The sequence below is a fragment of the Hyla sarda genome, chromosome 2 (genome assembly GCF_029499605.1).
Source record: "Hyla sarda isolate aHylSar1 chromosome 2, aHylSar1.hap1, whole genome shotgun sequence".
NCBI lineage: Eukaryota > Metazoa > Chordata > Amphibia > Anura > Hylidae > Hyla > Hyla sarda.
In genome coordinates, this window is record NC_079190.1 from 200,099,011 (window position 1) to 200,114,259 (window position 15,249).

General features: G+C 40.5%; 1 protein-coding gene across 1 annotated transcript in view; it reads left to right on the plus strand.

Moving 5' to 3' along the window:
* The first annotated feature begins 3,376 nt into the window (after window positions 1–3,376).
* LOC130357418 (uncharacterized) overlaps window positions 3,377–15,249 on the plus strand; it is a 41,411-nt gene continuing 29,538 nt past the window's right edge. Inside the window, exons 1-3 of the mRNA XM_056560111.1 lie at window positions 3,377–3,889; window positions 8,354–8,539; window positions 11,242–11,329. Coding sequence (XP_056416086.1) covers window positions 3,377–3,889; window positions 8,354–8,539; window positions 11,242–11,329 — 787 coding nt within the window. The remainder of the gene's footprint in view (window positions 3,890–8,353; window positions 8,540–11,241; window positions 11,330–15,249) is intronic.

Consider the following 15,249-nt stretch of genomic DNA (forward strand, 5'->3'; position numbering starts at 1 on the left):
GCCGGATCTACTGTCACGATGCCGGCTGGCAGGTAGTGGATCCTCTGTGCCAGAGAGGGATTGGCGTGGACCGTGCTAGTGGACCGGTTCTAAGTCACTACTGGTTTTCACCAGAGCCCGCCGCAAAGCGGGATGGTCTTGCTGCGGCGGTAGTGACCAGGTCGTATCCACTAGCAACGGCTCACCTCTCAGGCTGCTGAAGATAGGCGCGGTACAAGGGAGTAGACAGAAGCAAGGTCGGACGTAGCAGAAGGTCGGGGCAGGCAGCAAGGATCGTAGTCAGGGGCAACGGCAGGAGGTCTGGAACACAGGCTAGGAACACACAGGAAACGCTTTCACTGGCACAATGGCAACAAGATCCGGCAAGGAAGTGCAGGGGAAGTGAGGTGATATAGGGAAGTGCACAGGTGAAGACACTAATTGGAATCACTGCGCCAATCAGCGGCGCAGTGGCCCTTTAAATCGCAAAGACCCGGCGCGCGCGCGCCCTAGGGAGCGGGGCCGCGCGCGCCGGGACAGGACCGAGGGAGAGCGAGTCAGGTACGGGAGCCGGGGTGCGCATCGCGAGCGGGCGCTACCCGCATCGCGAATCGCATCCCGGCTGGAAGCGGAATCGCAGCGCCCCGGGTCAGTGGATCTGACCGGAGCGCTGCAGCGGGGAGAGTGTAGCGAGCGCTCCGGGGAGGAGCGGGGACCCGGAGCGCTCGGCGTAACATATACCTTTTGTCTGCTATATAAAAGAGCTGAGCCTGCTGTGATATTCTATATGCAAGGATCCAGTATACTGAAATACTGACTGCATGGTATATGTCTTTTATAACACAGGAGACTATAAGCGACAGCTGCCACTGTGTGCGGTGGACTCTGTGGGCTTCTGTTGGAAGTATATGTAAGAAAATTCTCCTGACATATACTTCTGACTGTAAACACAGTCTGAAATCTAGTATTTTATCTTATTATTACAGTATTTACCAAATAATGTATTGTTCATTATAAAATTATACTATAAAATCACAATTTCCAATAAATTGGAAAGAATCTAATCAGGACTAATTAAATTCTGTACAATAAAATATACACTAATGTAGTGGCCTAAATTACTAACACCAAATATTTATATGATTTTCATATATATTTATATAAAATGCAATTTTATATATTGTGTGAATAAGAAGCTGTCACCAAACCCATAGCCTATACCTTTTATCAAGTAAAATACACTATATGCCACTACAATCTTATTCTATACATTACAGAAATAAAGAATAGAAACGGCTCACTTATCCCAGCAGTCAGCTCTAAAGATATTACAATTTCCCTGGCATTTTTTGTGTTTATGGTTGAAAATTCTACAACTTACTTAAAATACATTCATTAGTTTTAAAGCAAAAACTCCACTAAACCTTGGCAATGAATACAAATTGCCCAATCCTGCTGTTTACGGAATAACACAGAAATGTTAGTGGCACTTTGATATTTACAACACGCATTCAATTGTTTTGTTATATTTTGCCTGATCATATAATCTTACCATTTCTTGTCTTTTCCATTTATTCTTCTTAAAGTATACCTCCAGGCATGAAACATGTCAGGAGCTAACATTGGGAGGATCCACGTGCTAATAAACTTTACCTTTAGTTGTGGGGACCAATCACTGATGCCAAAAGGCATCCACAGTGTGAACATGGCCGTACACTGTGGTTATACAGATTTGTTAGTTCTATTTAAAAATCTTAAGCCTTCCAGTACTTATCAGCTGCTGTATTCTCCAGAGGAAGTGGTGTAGTTCTTTCCAGTCTGACCACAGTGCTGTCAGAAACTGTACAGAGCAGCTGAGGTTAGCTATGGGGATTTGCTCCTGCTCCAGACAGTTCCTGATACAGACAGAGGTGTCAGCAGAGAGCACTGTGGTCAGACTGAAAAGAACTACACAGCTTCCTCTGGAGCATACAGCAGCTGATGTACAGGAAGGATTAAGATTTGTTAAATAGAAGTAATTTACAAATCTGTGTAATTGTCTGGTACCAGTTAATAAAATAAAAAAAATTTCCTCTGAAGAACCGCTTTAAAAACAGTTCATCAAATTTAATGTGGCGCCTAAAATCATTCTATAATAAGAGGTGTGCAGGGGTGGAAGCTTGGGCATTTAAACCAGTCAGTGGTTTTGGGCAGCATGAAACAGACACCACCAGTGGGATTATGACATACTATGAAATGTTTATCCATTATAGAGAAATTGCAGCTTTAAAACCCACAGTCACTCTGCAGGCCTTGGGTGACACATGTATCCCTATTTGTTTATATAGGGAGATACACGTCACTGGTGGGGCGGAAAGCAGCTGCAAGGACTGTCCCTCATGACTTCTTAGGCCGTATTCACAAAGCAGAATTTCCTTGTGCAATTCCACTTTGGAATTCCACACAGAGGTTCCACAGCAGCAGAGTCCCATTGATTTCAATGGGATTCTGCTGCGCTGTTCACATAACAGAATTTCTCTTTAGATATCTGACATGGAAATTCATATTCCGGTGTCCGCAGAAAGAATAGATGTGTCTATGAGATGGCACATTTCTGAGCGATCCTAGCGCCAGCATGTTATGCCAGTGCTCTGCTGTCAGGGAATGTCTGCATGGAGGTTTTCTGTGCGGAAATTCCCCCATGTGAACATATCCTTACTGCCTTCCTGGGGGCTATTAAGACTATGATTTCTCTTAAATGCTCAAGAGTTTTAAAGTAAATCCTATTATGTTTTTATGTTCCCTTTAAACACCATTTAGTTTTGCTACATTGCTTCCATCTACATTGCATATAGAGATGAGCGAACTTACAGTAAATTCGATTCGTCACGAACTTCTCGGCTCGGCAGTTGACTTATCCTGCATAAATTAGTTCAGCTTTCAGGTGTTCTGGAAAAGATGGATACAATCCTAGGAAAGAGTCTCCTGGGACTGTATCCACCTTTTCCAGCCCACGGGAGCACCTGAAAGCTGAACTAATTTATGCAGGATAAGTCATCAATGACCGCGCCGAGAAGTTCGTGACGAATTGAATTTACTGTAAATTCGCTCATCTCTAATTGCATACTAGCAGAATTTATGAAGTTCCAAAACCGATATATCATATCTCTAATATAGAATTATTGATACCTGATAAATTTGGCTATGCCATACCATCTGTTTTTTTATTTATTTTTTCCTTCTTTTTTTTATTTTTTCAGAAACCTTTGGTTTCATGTTGTAACTGGTTTTACAGATTATGGAAACAACTGCAATGCTGAGTCCTCCTTGTGATAACACAGACCGTCTAAGCATTAATGGAGTCAAGTTTGCTTCTCACGTTTTGTAGAGTTACCCAGAAAAAGATTTTTTAGGTAGCATGGACCTAAAACAAGGCAATTGGGGCCAAACGGAACAAATGAAATTGGAGTCGAAATATAGAATTGGTGGATCATGTGAAAGCATATTTTCTCAAGCCTCCATTCAAAGCCCTGGCTGGACGATACTGAAGTCAAGCAAGTCCCAAGATGCCATAATATGTTCTCCAAGTTGTTCTCAGAATCAAACCTGGTCGGACCAAGAAAATGAATTTGGGAGCCCAGAAATTGTTGACGATGTTGTGGGCGATGAAATGAACTTCAGGTCCTCCTGGCAGCAAGTAGAAGACAAAAAAACAGACTGTCAGCCTAATCTTAGTAAAGCTTCTTATTCTATCTCCCAAATGGGTAATTCAAATTCTAAAATGTCGATATCGGAATTTTTACCAGAACATTCTATAACCAATGATGAAAGGCTCCAATATTTCCTGCAAGAAACAGAAACTTATCAGCGGAATAAAGAGCCAGGCCCCAACCTTGTCAGTTCTGAAGAAGTGGATTCTGAGAACTCTCAGGTAAAGTAGGCTGCAGGAAAATGACATCTGTGTTTGGAAAATGGATCAGCAGTTTATTTCATAAGATTGGTATTGGTGGTTTGGGCAGTCGAGTTTTTTTTTTTAGTTTTATATTTATTGCTATGTGTCGGTTCTCATTGAAACATGTCAAGTCAACACCAGCAGCTTAAAAATGCAGAGTGTCTTTGATTTTTTTTTGTAGTTGCCCAATTTACAAGATATACTGTGATAGCAGGTGAATCTCTCCCCAGTCACCAGTGTAGTTATGTGACCTAGATATGCAGGGATTGCTATTGGTAGGCCCCAGTCAATCATTTCTGAAGGAGCAGCTATCTGCACAGAGCTCTTTGTGTGTGAAGTCTCAAAAAAATCGTGCATAATCATTTCGGCTGAACAAAGACTCTGGATGCATGCTGACAGCAAGCCTTTAAGCCACACAATGCAGGTAATGGGGAAAAGGAATAGATCTTTTACATCCTGCTGATTGTACTTGTGATGAGGCATGAGGATGAATCATTCAGATTTAAACATATTTTGGTTATTAAATGGGATATAAAGTGGGAGAGTGTGTATAGTATGTTAATGTTAAAATACCTTGACAATCGTATTCAAATGAAGACTACAGTACGCTGCAGAATTTCTCATTTTAAAGGTGTCATCTGAGGTTAGATGAAAAGCATCAGCTTCTTTTTCCAGATGTAGTGCCACCTCTGTGCATGAGATATGTCTGGAATTGTAGCTCACTTACCATTCAATGGAAATATTCAATAATCACCACATCTATGGGCAACCTAATATATGTATATGCAAACATGTTTACTTCAATTAAAGAAAAAATACTTAAAGATTTTTCATACAATTTGGTCAGTACATGGGGTATTACTTTTAGATAAAAAGAAGCATTTCACATGTGCATTTTACATGTAAAAGATAATAAACTACAAGCTTAAAACTGAAGGATTGTGCCCTACAGGAAACTTCTGTAGTGAAAAATAACTTATCCCCTATCTAAAGGATTAGTTGGGGATAAGTTATAGATCCTCGGGGGAGGGCATGGGGGACTCCCTGCGATCTCCTGAAAAGGGTCCCAATAGTTTGCTGGAAGGGGGCGTACTGACCCCCGCACGGAGCCCCTGCCGACACCCCCCCTCCATGTATCCCATAGAGATACATGGAGGGGGTGGGTTGGCCACGGCTTCCTGCAGGGGTCGAAACAGCCGCTTCTGGCAGACTGCTGAGGCCCTGTTAAGGGCAATTGTGATATGAAGTTTTTTAACTGACAGATATGAGCATTGGGACTGTGCGTTTTAAGAGGACAACTCCTCTTTTTTGTCAGGATCAGGACCTGACGTAGAGAGGAATTGTCCTCTTGAAACATGTAATTCCTATGCTTATATCTATCAATAAAAAAATTCTTTATATCATGATTGACCTATGGGATTATTAACTTATTGGTGAACACTACATTTTAGAGGAAATTTTGCCAACCTCCTCACTCTCCATGCTACTGTCCTTCACTGCTCCTGAACAGACCCGGCAATGGTGGCCAGTGGCCAGCTACCAGACAAAAAAATTATTATCCATATTAAAGCTAAGACAATGAAGCAAGGCACAATAGAGATAATAGAGATATTTTTTTTTAAGGCCATTGGATATTGTAAGTAGTACCTAAATACCCTTGATAAATTTTCTTTTTTCGAATAATTTTGGTTCTTTATATACTGTTATTGTATTCTTATTTAATATTGCATATACTTATTGTTCTGTAGTTTATTATGTTGCAAAATAAAAAAAATAAATAAAAAAAAGAGATATTCGGAAGATATCCCGGGCTGCCAATCTCTCAGAGGTAAGGTAGAAGCCAAGGGATATTGGGAAAATACTTTATTGTAGGATACAATAAAGGCTTTTCCCAATATCCCTTGGCTTCTACCTTACCTCTGAGAGATTGGCAGCGCGGGATATCTTCCGAATATCTCTATTGTGCCTTGCTTCATTGTCTATTGCACGCCAACCGGGCGTGGGAAGTCCGCAGCAGCCGTGCAGCACCTTCGGTGTGATCTATGATACATTTTCTGAGCGTTGTGCCTCGTTTATTGCACAACTCCACAAGGTGAGCATAACCATCACCTTTCTACCACATTTCTACTGGTGATGCCACACATGGAAGCGCTCTTGTCCTATTTTGTTTATATTAAAGCTAAGAACAGTGTTGTGCCTCAGCACAACATCAAAAAGCAGAGCAATTTCTACCTTATTTCACTATAAGGATAAGGGTACCAAATAGCACCTTCCTCTCTTTTTCTTTTTTTCTATATCGGCCCTCACTACAAGGTACAGAGCCTCATATTAGCATCCAGCTTATAGCTGCAACACCTGGAAACCTCATTGGTTCTGCAACAGACACAGATCATTATATGCGTTGTTCTATTGGTGTTGCAGCCATACTGTGAGCCCTAATGGGAGGATGTATTAAGCTGTCTGCAGTGGACCTAGAGCTCTTTTTTTCAGCTCTGTATTAAAATGGGTTCTCTCCTGGGCTTATGTCCATACACCTAATTAGGAAACTAGAACCATAGAGGCTCTAAGAGCATGACCCAGCCCATCCATGCATCACATGGACAACATCCCTAGCTGCTACAGTAAAACTCAATGGTTGGCTGAGGTATGATCTAGAAATAACAGCTGAGAACCCGGACATGTGGACCCGCTGACCAGCAGATGGAATCATTGGCTACCAAGTAGAATTGTTTTTTCTTGTTTAGACAATCAATTTATACATTCCCTGTATATAGTACATAACATCCAAGTATATAGCTGTGAAAAGTTTAATTTAAAGTGTTTATTTAAAAGTGTAAAGAGTGTTATAAGCGTAAAATTTCCCAATGTATTTTATTTTACGCGATCATTTTCTGCAGTTATCAGCAATAAAGGACTGCTTTTTTTAAATGTGAACCTAGCCTTTGTATTGCATTACTTTTGTAAGCGTAGTCTCAGTAGTGACCATTAAAATGCATTTCTAGTAGTCACATACAATTGAAGGATAAAATGCAATAAACACAGAAACTGCCAGTCTACGCATCCCCACTTTATGATAGAATTCTTAAACTTAGAAAGGTGGCAACTTATCATACAAGAGGGAGGTTGGTCAGTTGATACAGTGCTAAGTAACTACAATTGTCAGGAGATTCAACTGAGCTTCAACCTTCAACCGCATGGTGTTTTGTGAACCTCGCTCAATGTTGTGTGTGTAAATGATCAAAATGGCCTATTTATATATAAATCGTCATTGCTGTTTAACTTTATGCGCAACTAGCAAATAATGCTCTCTGTTTCTGTAAAACATGACTTAGTTTGGAAAAACAAATATTCAGTACAGAGAGGTATCCCCAGCTTCTAAAGTTATCTCGTTTTTTACAGAATAGGGGATAACAAGCTGATCACAGATCTGGAGAAAGGAGGAAATTGTCCCCTAAATTTATCGAGTGCAGCACATGTGTGGATAGCATTCTATGCATTCTCTATGGGGCTTCAAAATGTTGCAGACTTCAGAAATGTTTAGAAGCCCCATAGGGAATGAGTGGAGTGCTGGCTACACAGGCACGCTGCTCTCCATTCATTTAGTCGGACTACTACCAATCATCTTGTAAACATTTGTTGATGGGAATACCCCTTTAAGGGCTAACTAATATACAAAACTAGCATTTAGGTTCCAAAACTGTCCAAGAACCTAAGCAACCAGCTAGAAGAGTAGCATACCTATAGATAACTAGTAACTTAAGAATTAAGAGTTGCAAGGTGACGAATACAAACAGTGTCCTATGGTTACGTGTTACTTATTCACCAGCATGACTACTACAGCAGCCTACAAACATTAGAATTACTGACATGGATATTGGTAAGTACAGAAGTATTTCTTTTTTTACAAGAAAAATCATTGCAGAAAATTTTGGAACCAGGTTAAAATCTGGATAAACATGTAAATTGTAAAATGATGTGCACGGCATATCACATACAGCGAGAACCAGAGAACGACACCCCTTTATTTAGACAAGACGTCTTGTGAGAAATGCATCTACTGTAGGTTCTTTTAAAAAATGAGTGACAACACAATGAGCGCCTGTGCTTTTTATTTTTTTTATTTTTTTAAACCTAGCAGCTTTCTTATTTGTCTGCTATTTTATATTCAACTCTCTAAGTATAATCTCTATTTAACAACAATACGACTGAATTTGTTGTAAGTAATTGTACTATTTGTTGATGTTTTAGGATGTTAAGTCGGTATTTATAATATAGATCAGAGCTGTTAAGTGTTTGCTTTAAATGATTACATTTGTAGCTCAGTAGAACAATACTTCAATGTATTAGACTCTTGTGAATTCTCTATTTTAAACTGTTAAGTGCCTGTGCTTATTGTACAGATAACACAACACTGATTAAAATATTTATTTCTGTTGGTTTAAGGCAGCAGAATCGAATGGATCTCCAAAAATCTCTGTATCACTCCTGAAATCGATCCTCATGGAGCGGGAGTTTAAAATAAATGACCTGGACAAAGAAATACGGAAATTGCAAAATGAGAATCTACACTTGCTAGAAGAAAGACAAAGTCTTCTTTCTGAATGCGATAGGCTTAAACAGGATATGAAGGTAGAAAATAAAAAATGTCCTTATATTTAAGTGTAGTTAAAGGGGTACTCCGCCCACAGACATCATTACCCCCATCAAATGGATAGAGGATAAGATGTCTGATCACGGGGTCCTGTCATGACATCACAAGGTGGTGTGTCCTGATGTCACGTCTCTGGCGGCCCAAACCCAGCATTCTAAACATGGGTGGGTTATGTTGATGTTAAGGGGGTCCCAGCAGTGGGAACCCCGTGATCAGACATCTTATCCCCCATCCTTTGGATAGGGGATAAGATGTCTGTGGATGGAGTACCACTTTAACCTGTTTGTGTTGAGGAATATTATTGCTAGTTTTCTTTAATAATGATATGATGATGTAACTCAACATTGCTAACATACGTAAAGCAATATATTTGTCAAATGAATACCCATGATTAGGCTGGACTAGCAGAGATTTGTTTTGTGTTGTGCTTTATTTTGCTATTTGCAGTTGCTGTAATTTTTACAAACTAAGTATGTAAAATAAGAAAAATAAAACCAATGATTCAGTGATAAAGTTATCTAAAGGTATATTACATAAAGTATATGTACATTCCTACAGGATGAAGTACATAGCATCAACTCTTGGCTCTGCATTGATGTAATAGGATTGTGCAATATGTTTTGTTATATGTGCCTTTTACCTAAATTCACATATGTCTGGCATAAGTGAACTCAGCCTAAATCTCGACGCAATTGATGCCATAACTGATGACCACGTGCATCAGTTGTCATCAGTTGTTTAGCATCCGGCATCCATTATCTCTGAACGCCAGATGGAGGAACGAGGCAAGCAAGCTGCATTCCCCTGTCTGGTGCCATCCGGCGTGTCTGGAGCTAGATCCCTTATTAGTCGGAATTGCTAATATGTAAATCACCGGCTTCGTGCAATGGAGGCGGCATGACATACCTAGCATTCCTGCTACCATGCCTGATCCTACCTCCATTATGCAAATCTGGCAATTTGGCCGCAGTGCAACAAACTATCATAGTATCAGAGATACTGATCCTACAAAAGTCCGCTGTAATAACCTACCGAAAGGAAGTTTGTTCCTGTGAACAGTCAATATGTGGTATACATTGTGGTATACAGTCAATATGTGGCATACGAGTAGTACAGCAGAATAAAAAAGGTGCTGTGCACCACTCATTTGTATAGGTATAGTCCGCTCCTGCATGTAGTCATGCAACAAATGTTGGCATTGTGTGCTGTTACTTTCGCTTTGACACCCTTTTTCTGTAAAAATAGGGGTACTATGCACCTATTACCAATCTGAAAAGAATGGTTCCTCATAGTTCTCATGCTTACCCGCTATGGCTCAACCACTGTGTGCAGCCACTGCCAGCTAACAGGCCATCTGCAAAGGGGAGCCTAGGAAAGAAGAGGACAGGTTGTTGCAGGCTCCTGCCTGTTGTGATGTTACCAGCGTCCTTCTGCTGACATTGGAAACCCCCACTCTTTAATAGCTGGTATGGTTTTAAGGGGGTTGCTAATTTCCATATGCTGTTATACAACCTTTTTGTTGGAGACATTTGAATCTGTATGCAATAAGCTTTAAATAATGTTTGGGACCAAAATAGGCAAAAAAGAAATTAATAAATAAATACTGTAAAGTAAAGGGAATCTATCAGCTATATATGACGCTCAGAGCTAAAGTGTTATGAAGGCATTGCCGAGCAACAGCATGCACACCTTCTCCCTCCCCCACCTCTTCTTACCTTGCATGATTGTTGTAGAGGGCTTGTCTTCCAGCACAATGCCCAGTTCATCAATCAATCAAGGCATGGAGGTGTAGGGGAGGGAGGAGAGGTGCATGCTACAGCTCAGCAAACCCTCTAGGACACTTGAGCTCTAAGTATAATAAAGAAGTGACAGATTCCCTTTCAATGTATAGAAAAAGAAATAAAGATTTGAGACTAGTACAATTGTCTCCAGTAATGTTCCATTAATTGCCAATGCAGGTTATGTGAGCAACACAGCATGGGATTGCAAGTCATCTGTAGCTACTAAGAAGCTGGTTAAAGGGGTAGTCCACTGGTGAAAAGCTTATCCCCTATCCTAAGGATAGGGGATAAGTTTGAGATCGCGGGGGGTCTGACCGCTGGGGCCCCCTGCGATCTCTCTGTACGGGGGCCAGGCTCTCCGGCCAGATAGCGGGTGTTGACCCCCACACGAAGCGGCGGCTGACACGCCCCCTCAATACATCTCTATGGCAGAGCCTCAATACATCTCTATGGCGTCATGATCCTTTTGTTGTTTTGTGTTCAATAAAATTGCTTGATTAAGAACACTTACCTGCATCCTGTGTATACCTGGATAGAGCAGCGCCTGGATCCATTGGTCTTTTTTCTCACAAGTATAGAGTTGTATTGAGGGGGCGTGTCGGCCGCCGCTTCATGCGGTGGTCGACACGCCCCCTTCCCACGGGCTGCCGGGGCCCCGTACAGGACATCGCAGGGGGCCCCAGCGGTCGGACCCTCCGCGATCTCAAACTTATCCCCTATCCTTAGAATAGGGGATAAGTTGTTCACCACTGGGTCACCACTGGACTACTCCTTTAAGGACTACTTCTCTACTAGGTTTTCATAAAGAATCCACTTTTTAATACTTGCAAAATTAATACCAAATATGAAATGTCATATAGCTGATAAACATATCTAACACTTTTTGGTTTTATTTCCAGGCTATGGCATTTGATGAAAAAAGAAAGGAACGTGATTTATTTCTTTCATATGACCCATGCTCCCCCTTGGTTCTTCAGAAAGAAATTTGTAAGTCATTGTAATATGTCTGCTTTTTAAAGTCATAGGGCAGCTTGTTGGGTTCCTCTAAATATTGTGCCACCAAAACAGAGGGTTATCGTGTGTTTTAAAAAATTTTCATACCCTAATTCAACCAAATGGAAAAGTACCTAGAAAGTAAAGGCAAAAAGAAGGGAAAAGTGTCTTAGATACTTCATGGATCTGTCAATATTATCATCCACAAGAGAGTCATCCGTCCCACTTACATATCATGTGACATACCGGGGAATGGATTCAATATCCTAAACAATATAAACTACATCTCTTACAACAAGTGCAACATTTTGTTTGTAAAACAATTTGCTGTTCCTAACAGTAAGTGATCTGCGACAGAACAAAGCACATTTGTTCCTTAATAAAACCGAAAATTGCTTTATTTTGCAATTAGTTATGCTATTAGGAGGCCAGGCGAGGTTAACTCTGAAAGGAACAATTTATCAGCCAGAACATTTGAGCTTTTTCAGATGATGTGCTATAGAGCACTAATATATTTTCAATGTACATCTACATTAATCAAACTGTCACCAGCAATATATAAATCTGTAAGTAACATAACAGGGAGATAGCTTGTATTTGCATGCATTAATAATTATACCTTATTTAAAGTGGAACTACTTCTACAATCTATTCTTTTGTGATGTACATGAGGGTAATCTGAATTGCTTGGAAAAGTTCTTTGTTGTGTGTATACAGTATACATCACTATATCATTATTTATTAATCATTTCTGATACCTAAGGTCATAAGCAGATGATGTGCCATGCTCACTTATAGTACTATGACCCAGCAATCACATGCTCATTACCAACAGTACAAACACCTGGAAACCATCAAAACCACTGTGGAATCCTTTCTAGATAATCTGTCTATGATACATGACTTTGAAGTCTATTATTATTAGTTTATTAGTTGTATTAGTTTTTTTAATTAGTTTTATTAGTTTTGTGTCCCTTTAAGGCTGGGTTCACACTGCAGAATTTCTGGGCAGAATTTCTGCCGGAGATCGAGCCGGCGGTGCTAGGACCACGCGGACTGCATTGCTGCCCCCATAGACTGCAAAGCACTTCTGGGTGGAACTTTTAGGAGATCTGCTCAGAAATGCATTGCCATCTATGGGAACGGCAATGTAGTCCACACGGTCCTAGTACCGCCGGCTCGATCTCCGGAAGAAATTCTGCCCAGAAATTCCACAGTGTGGACCCAGCCTTAGGGTATAAGTGTTAAAATAATACAAACTATTAGGTCACAAAGAACAGGGTATGTTACATAATATGTGTGTCTCCACAGCTCTGTGACTCATCAGTATTCCTTTATGTCAATTTATCCACTCCTGTGTATCTTTAAAGGGTTTATCCAGGAATAGAAAAATAGCAATTAAAAAAAAAAAAAAAAAAAAAAAAAACGATCCCCCACTGTCTCTGGGTTGGGTGTGGATCTGCTGCTCAGATCCATTGAAGTGAATGAATGGAGCCAAGTTGTTAAACCACACACAACCTGGAGACAGACGTGGAGCTGTTTTTGAAAGAAGTTAGCCCTGTTTATCTATTCCTGGATAATCCCTTTAAAGTGTACCTGTTACTTTAAGAAAAACTTTTCATATGTTCTACAGACATGTCAAAAGTGTTGGATTAGTCAGTGTCTGATCAATTGCTAGAATAAGTAGGGAGAAAAGTGCAGACAATCCCAAAGACTTACATTGTAAGTTTATCTTGCTTAGTGTTCTTTTCTCCCAGCTAGTTCTAGCTATCGGTTGGGGTCTAAACACTCGGATGCCAATTAAAATTTTTTGACATGTCTCTGCAATAGTGACAGTGCTCATTTAAGGAATGCAGGGGAGTTTGTTTAGAATATGTTTTTTTGTGGTTTGTAACATCTTAAGTTGCAGCACATCAAAGCTATGTAGTGCTGGTTTACATTAGCCTTCTATGATGTGGATGACCTTTAAGGAAATCTGACAGAAGGGTAACCTGCACAGCTGAATAAAAAGGTAGAGTGTGCGAGTGACCCCCTAACGCTTACTTTTTTTCATATTTGACAGAACATTCTATGTAAAGACTAGTGGTGTTTCCATGGGAGCCAAACACTCACCATCCCTGGCAAATTTGACCATGTCCTTTTGGGAGTCCAATTACATTTTTACTTCTGACAATCCATTTGCCAACAGCATACAGTGGTACGGTCGCTTCATTGACGACCTCCTCCTCATTTGGAGGGGGGACGCTGCGACCGTACCACTGTTTGCTGCATATCTGAATGACAATCCATACAATCTCAAATTTACATATCAGTTTGATTCACAGACCATGGCATTTTTGGATTTAACCTTTACCATCACTCCATTAAACCATATTTCCACTTCGACTCACCGTAAGCCCATCTCTGGTAACACTGTCCTTACAGCTGACAGCAATCATCCGTTACATACCACCAGATCAATACCAGTTGGGGAGTTTACTAGACTCAAAAGAAATTGCTCCGATACAGCTACATATAAATCCCAGGCCATTGAACTGAAGAATAGGTTGTCCAATAGGGGTTATTACCACCACACCTTACATAGGGCTGAAGGTATTGTAGCCAATAAGGATAGAAGTGCCCTTGTTAATCCACAACATGCACCAACAAAACAAAGCAAAAAACCCATTGTGGCACTCACTTATTCTCCCTATTTCAATAACATCAAACAAATCATTAACAGACACCTTCATTTCCTCAGGAGGGATGAGACGTTATCATCCCTTCTGACTGAGGGGTGCCAAGTAGTGTCCAAAAGAGCCCCCACACTTGGTGACCAGCTGTCGCCAAGTGTGGTTGTGAGTGAAAGATCCAGCCATTCACATTGGTTAGCTCAAAAAGGTTTTTTCAAGTGCGGACAGAGAATATGCCGCACTTGTAATTATGCTAAACCTACCAAAACCTTTACCACTGCCGATGGCACCAGGACTTTTTCTATAAAGTCGTACATTAATTGCAATTATACCAATGTGGTGTACATCATAGAATGCTCACTCTGTCAACTTAAGTATGTGGGTTACACGACTAGGAAGCTAAAAACCAGAGCTTTAGAGCATTTGAATGATAGTACTACTACATCGAGCAGACACAGATCAGCTGCATCTGCCCACTTTCAAACTGTGCATCAGGGTAATACCAGTGGTTTTACTATCTATGCTATTGAACTCATCAAATCTAGCATTAGAGGAGGATGCATTAGGAAAAAATAGCTGACAGAGAAGCTTTCTGGCAGTTTACGTTAGGAACACGTAGTCCCACAGGATTAAATATCCGACGGGAACTATTGTTCCATTATTAACTTTATATATTTCGTCCTGTTCTTTTTATCCTTATCCTCTTGCTAGTTTCCAGCTTTTTGGTATGTGGTATTATATATTTAGTATTTATGTATTTTTATATACTTTTTAAATATACATCTTTTGTACTTTGTATGTGCATTTTATCTGCATACCTCGATCCCTGTCTATCAGTGTGATGCCAGGTACATGGGCGTTATTTCATCTGGCCCCACCCTTGAATTTGGGCATATAAGTGCTCACCTGTGCTCACACTGACATCACTGAGGAAGAGCGTTCGCGCTTGAAACATGTCTGACTAGTGTGCTTTTACTGTTTGCTCCTCACTGAATAAAGCTGCCTTCACTGCAGTGCTGGACTCCTTCTTTATTTCCAAGACCCCCTAACGCTGCCTACTGTGCGAAAATTAGTGCAACCAGTCTTGTTACTAATATTTAATTTTATTTCAAGACAGGAGGCATCCGCATTATGCATTAAATCTCTCTTTACTTTCTCTAGCAGCAAAGTATTAACGTAGCAACACAGAAAAAAACATTATAGAATGTTCAGGTGCATACAAACATGCTATCTAACACAGTA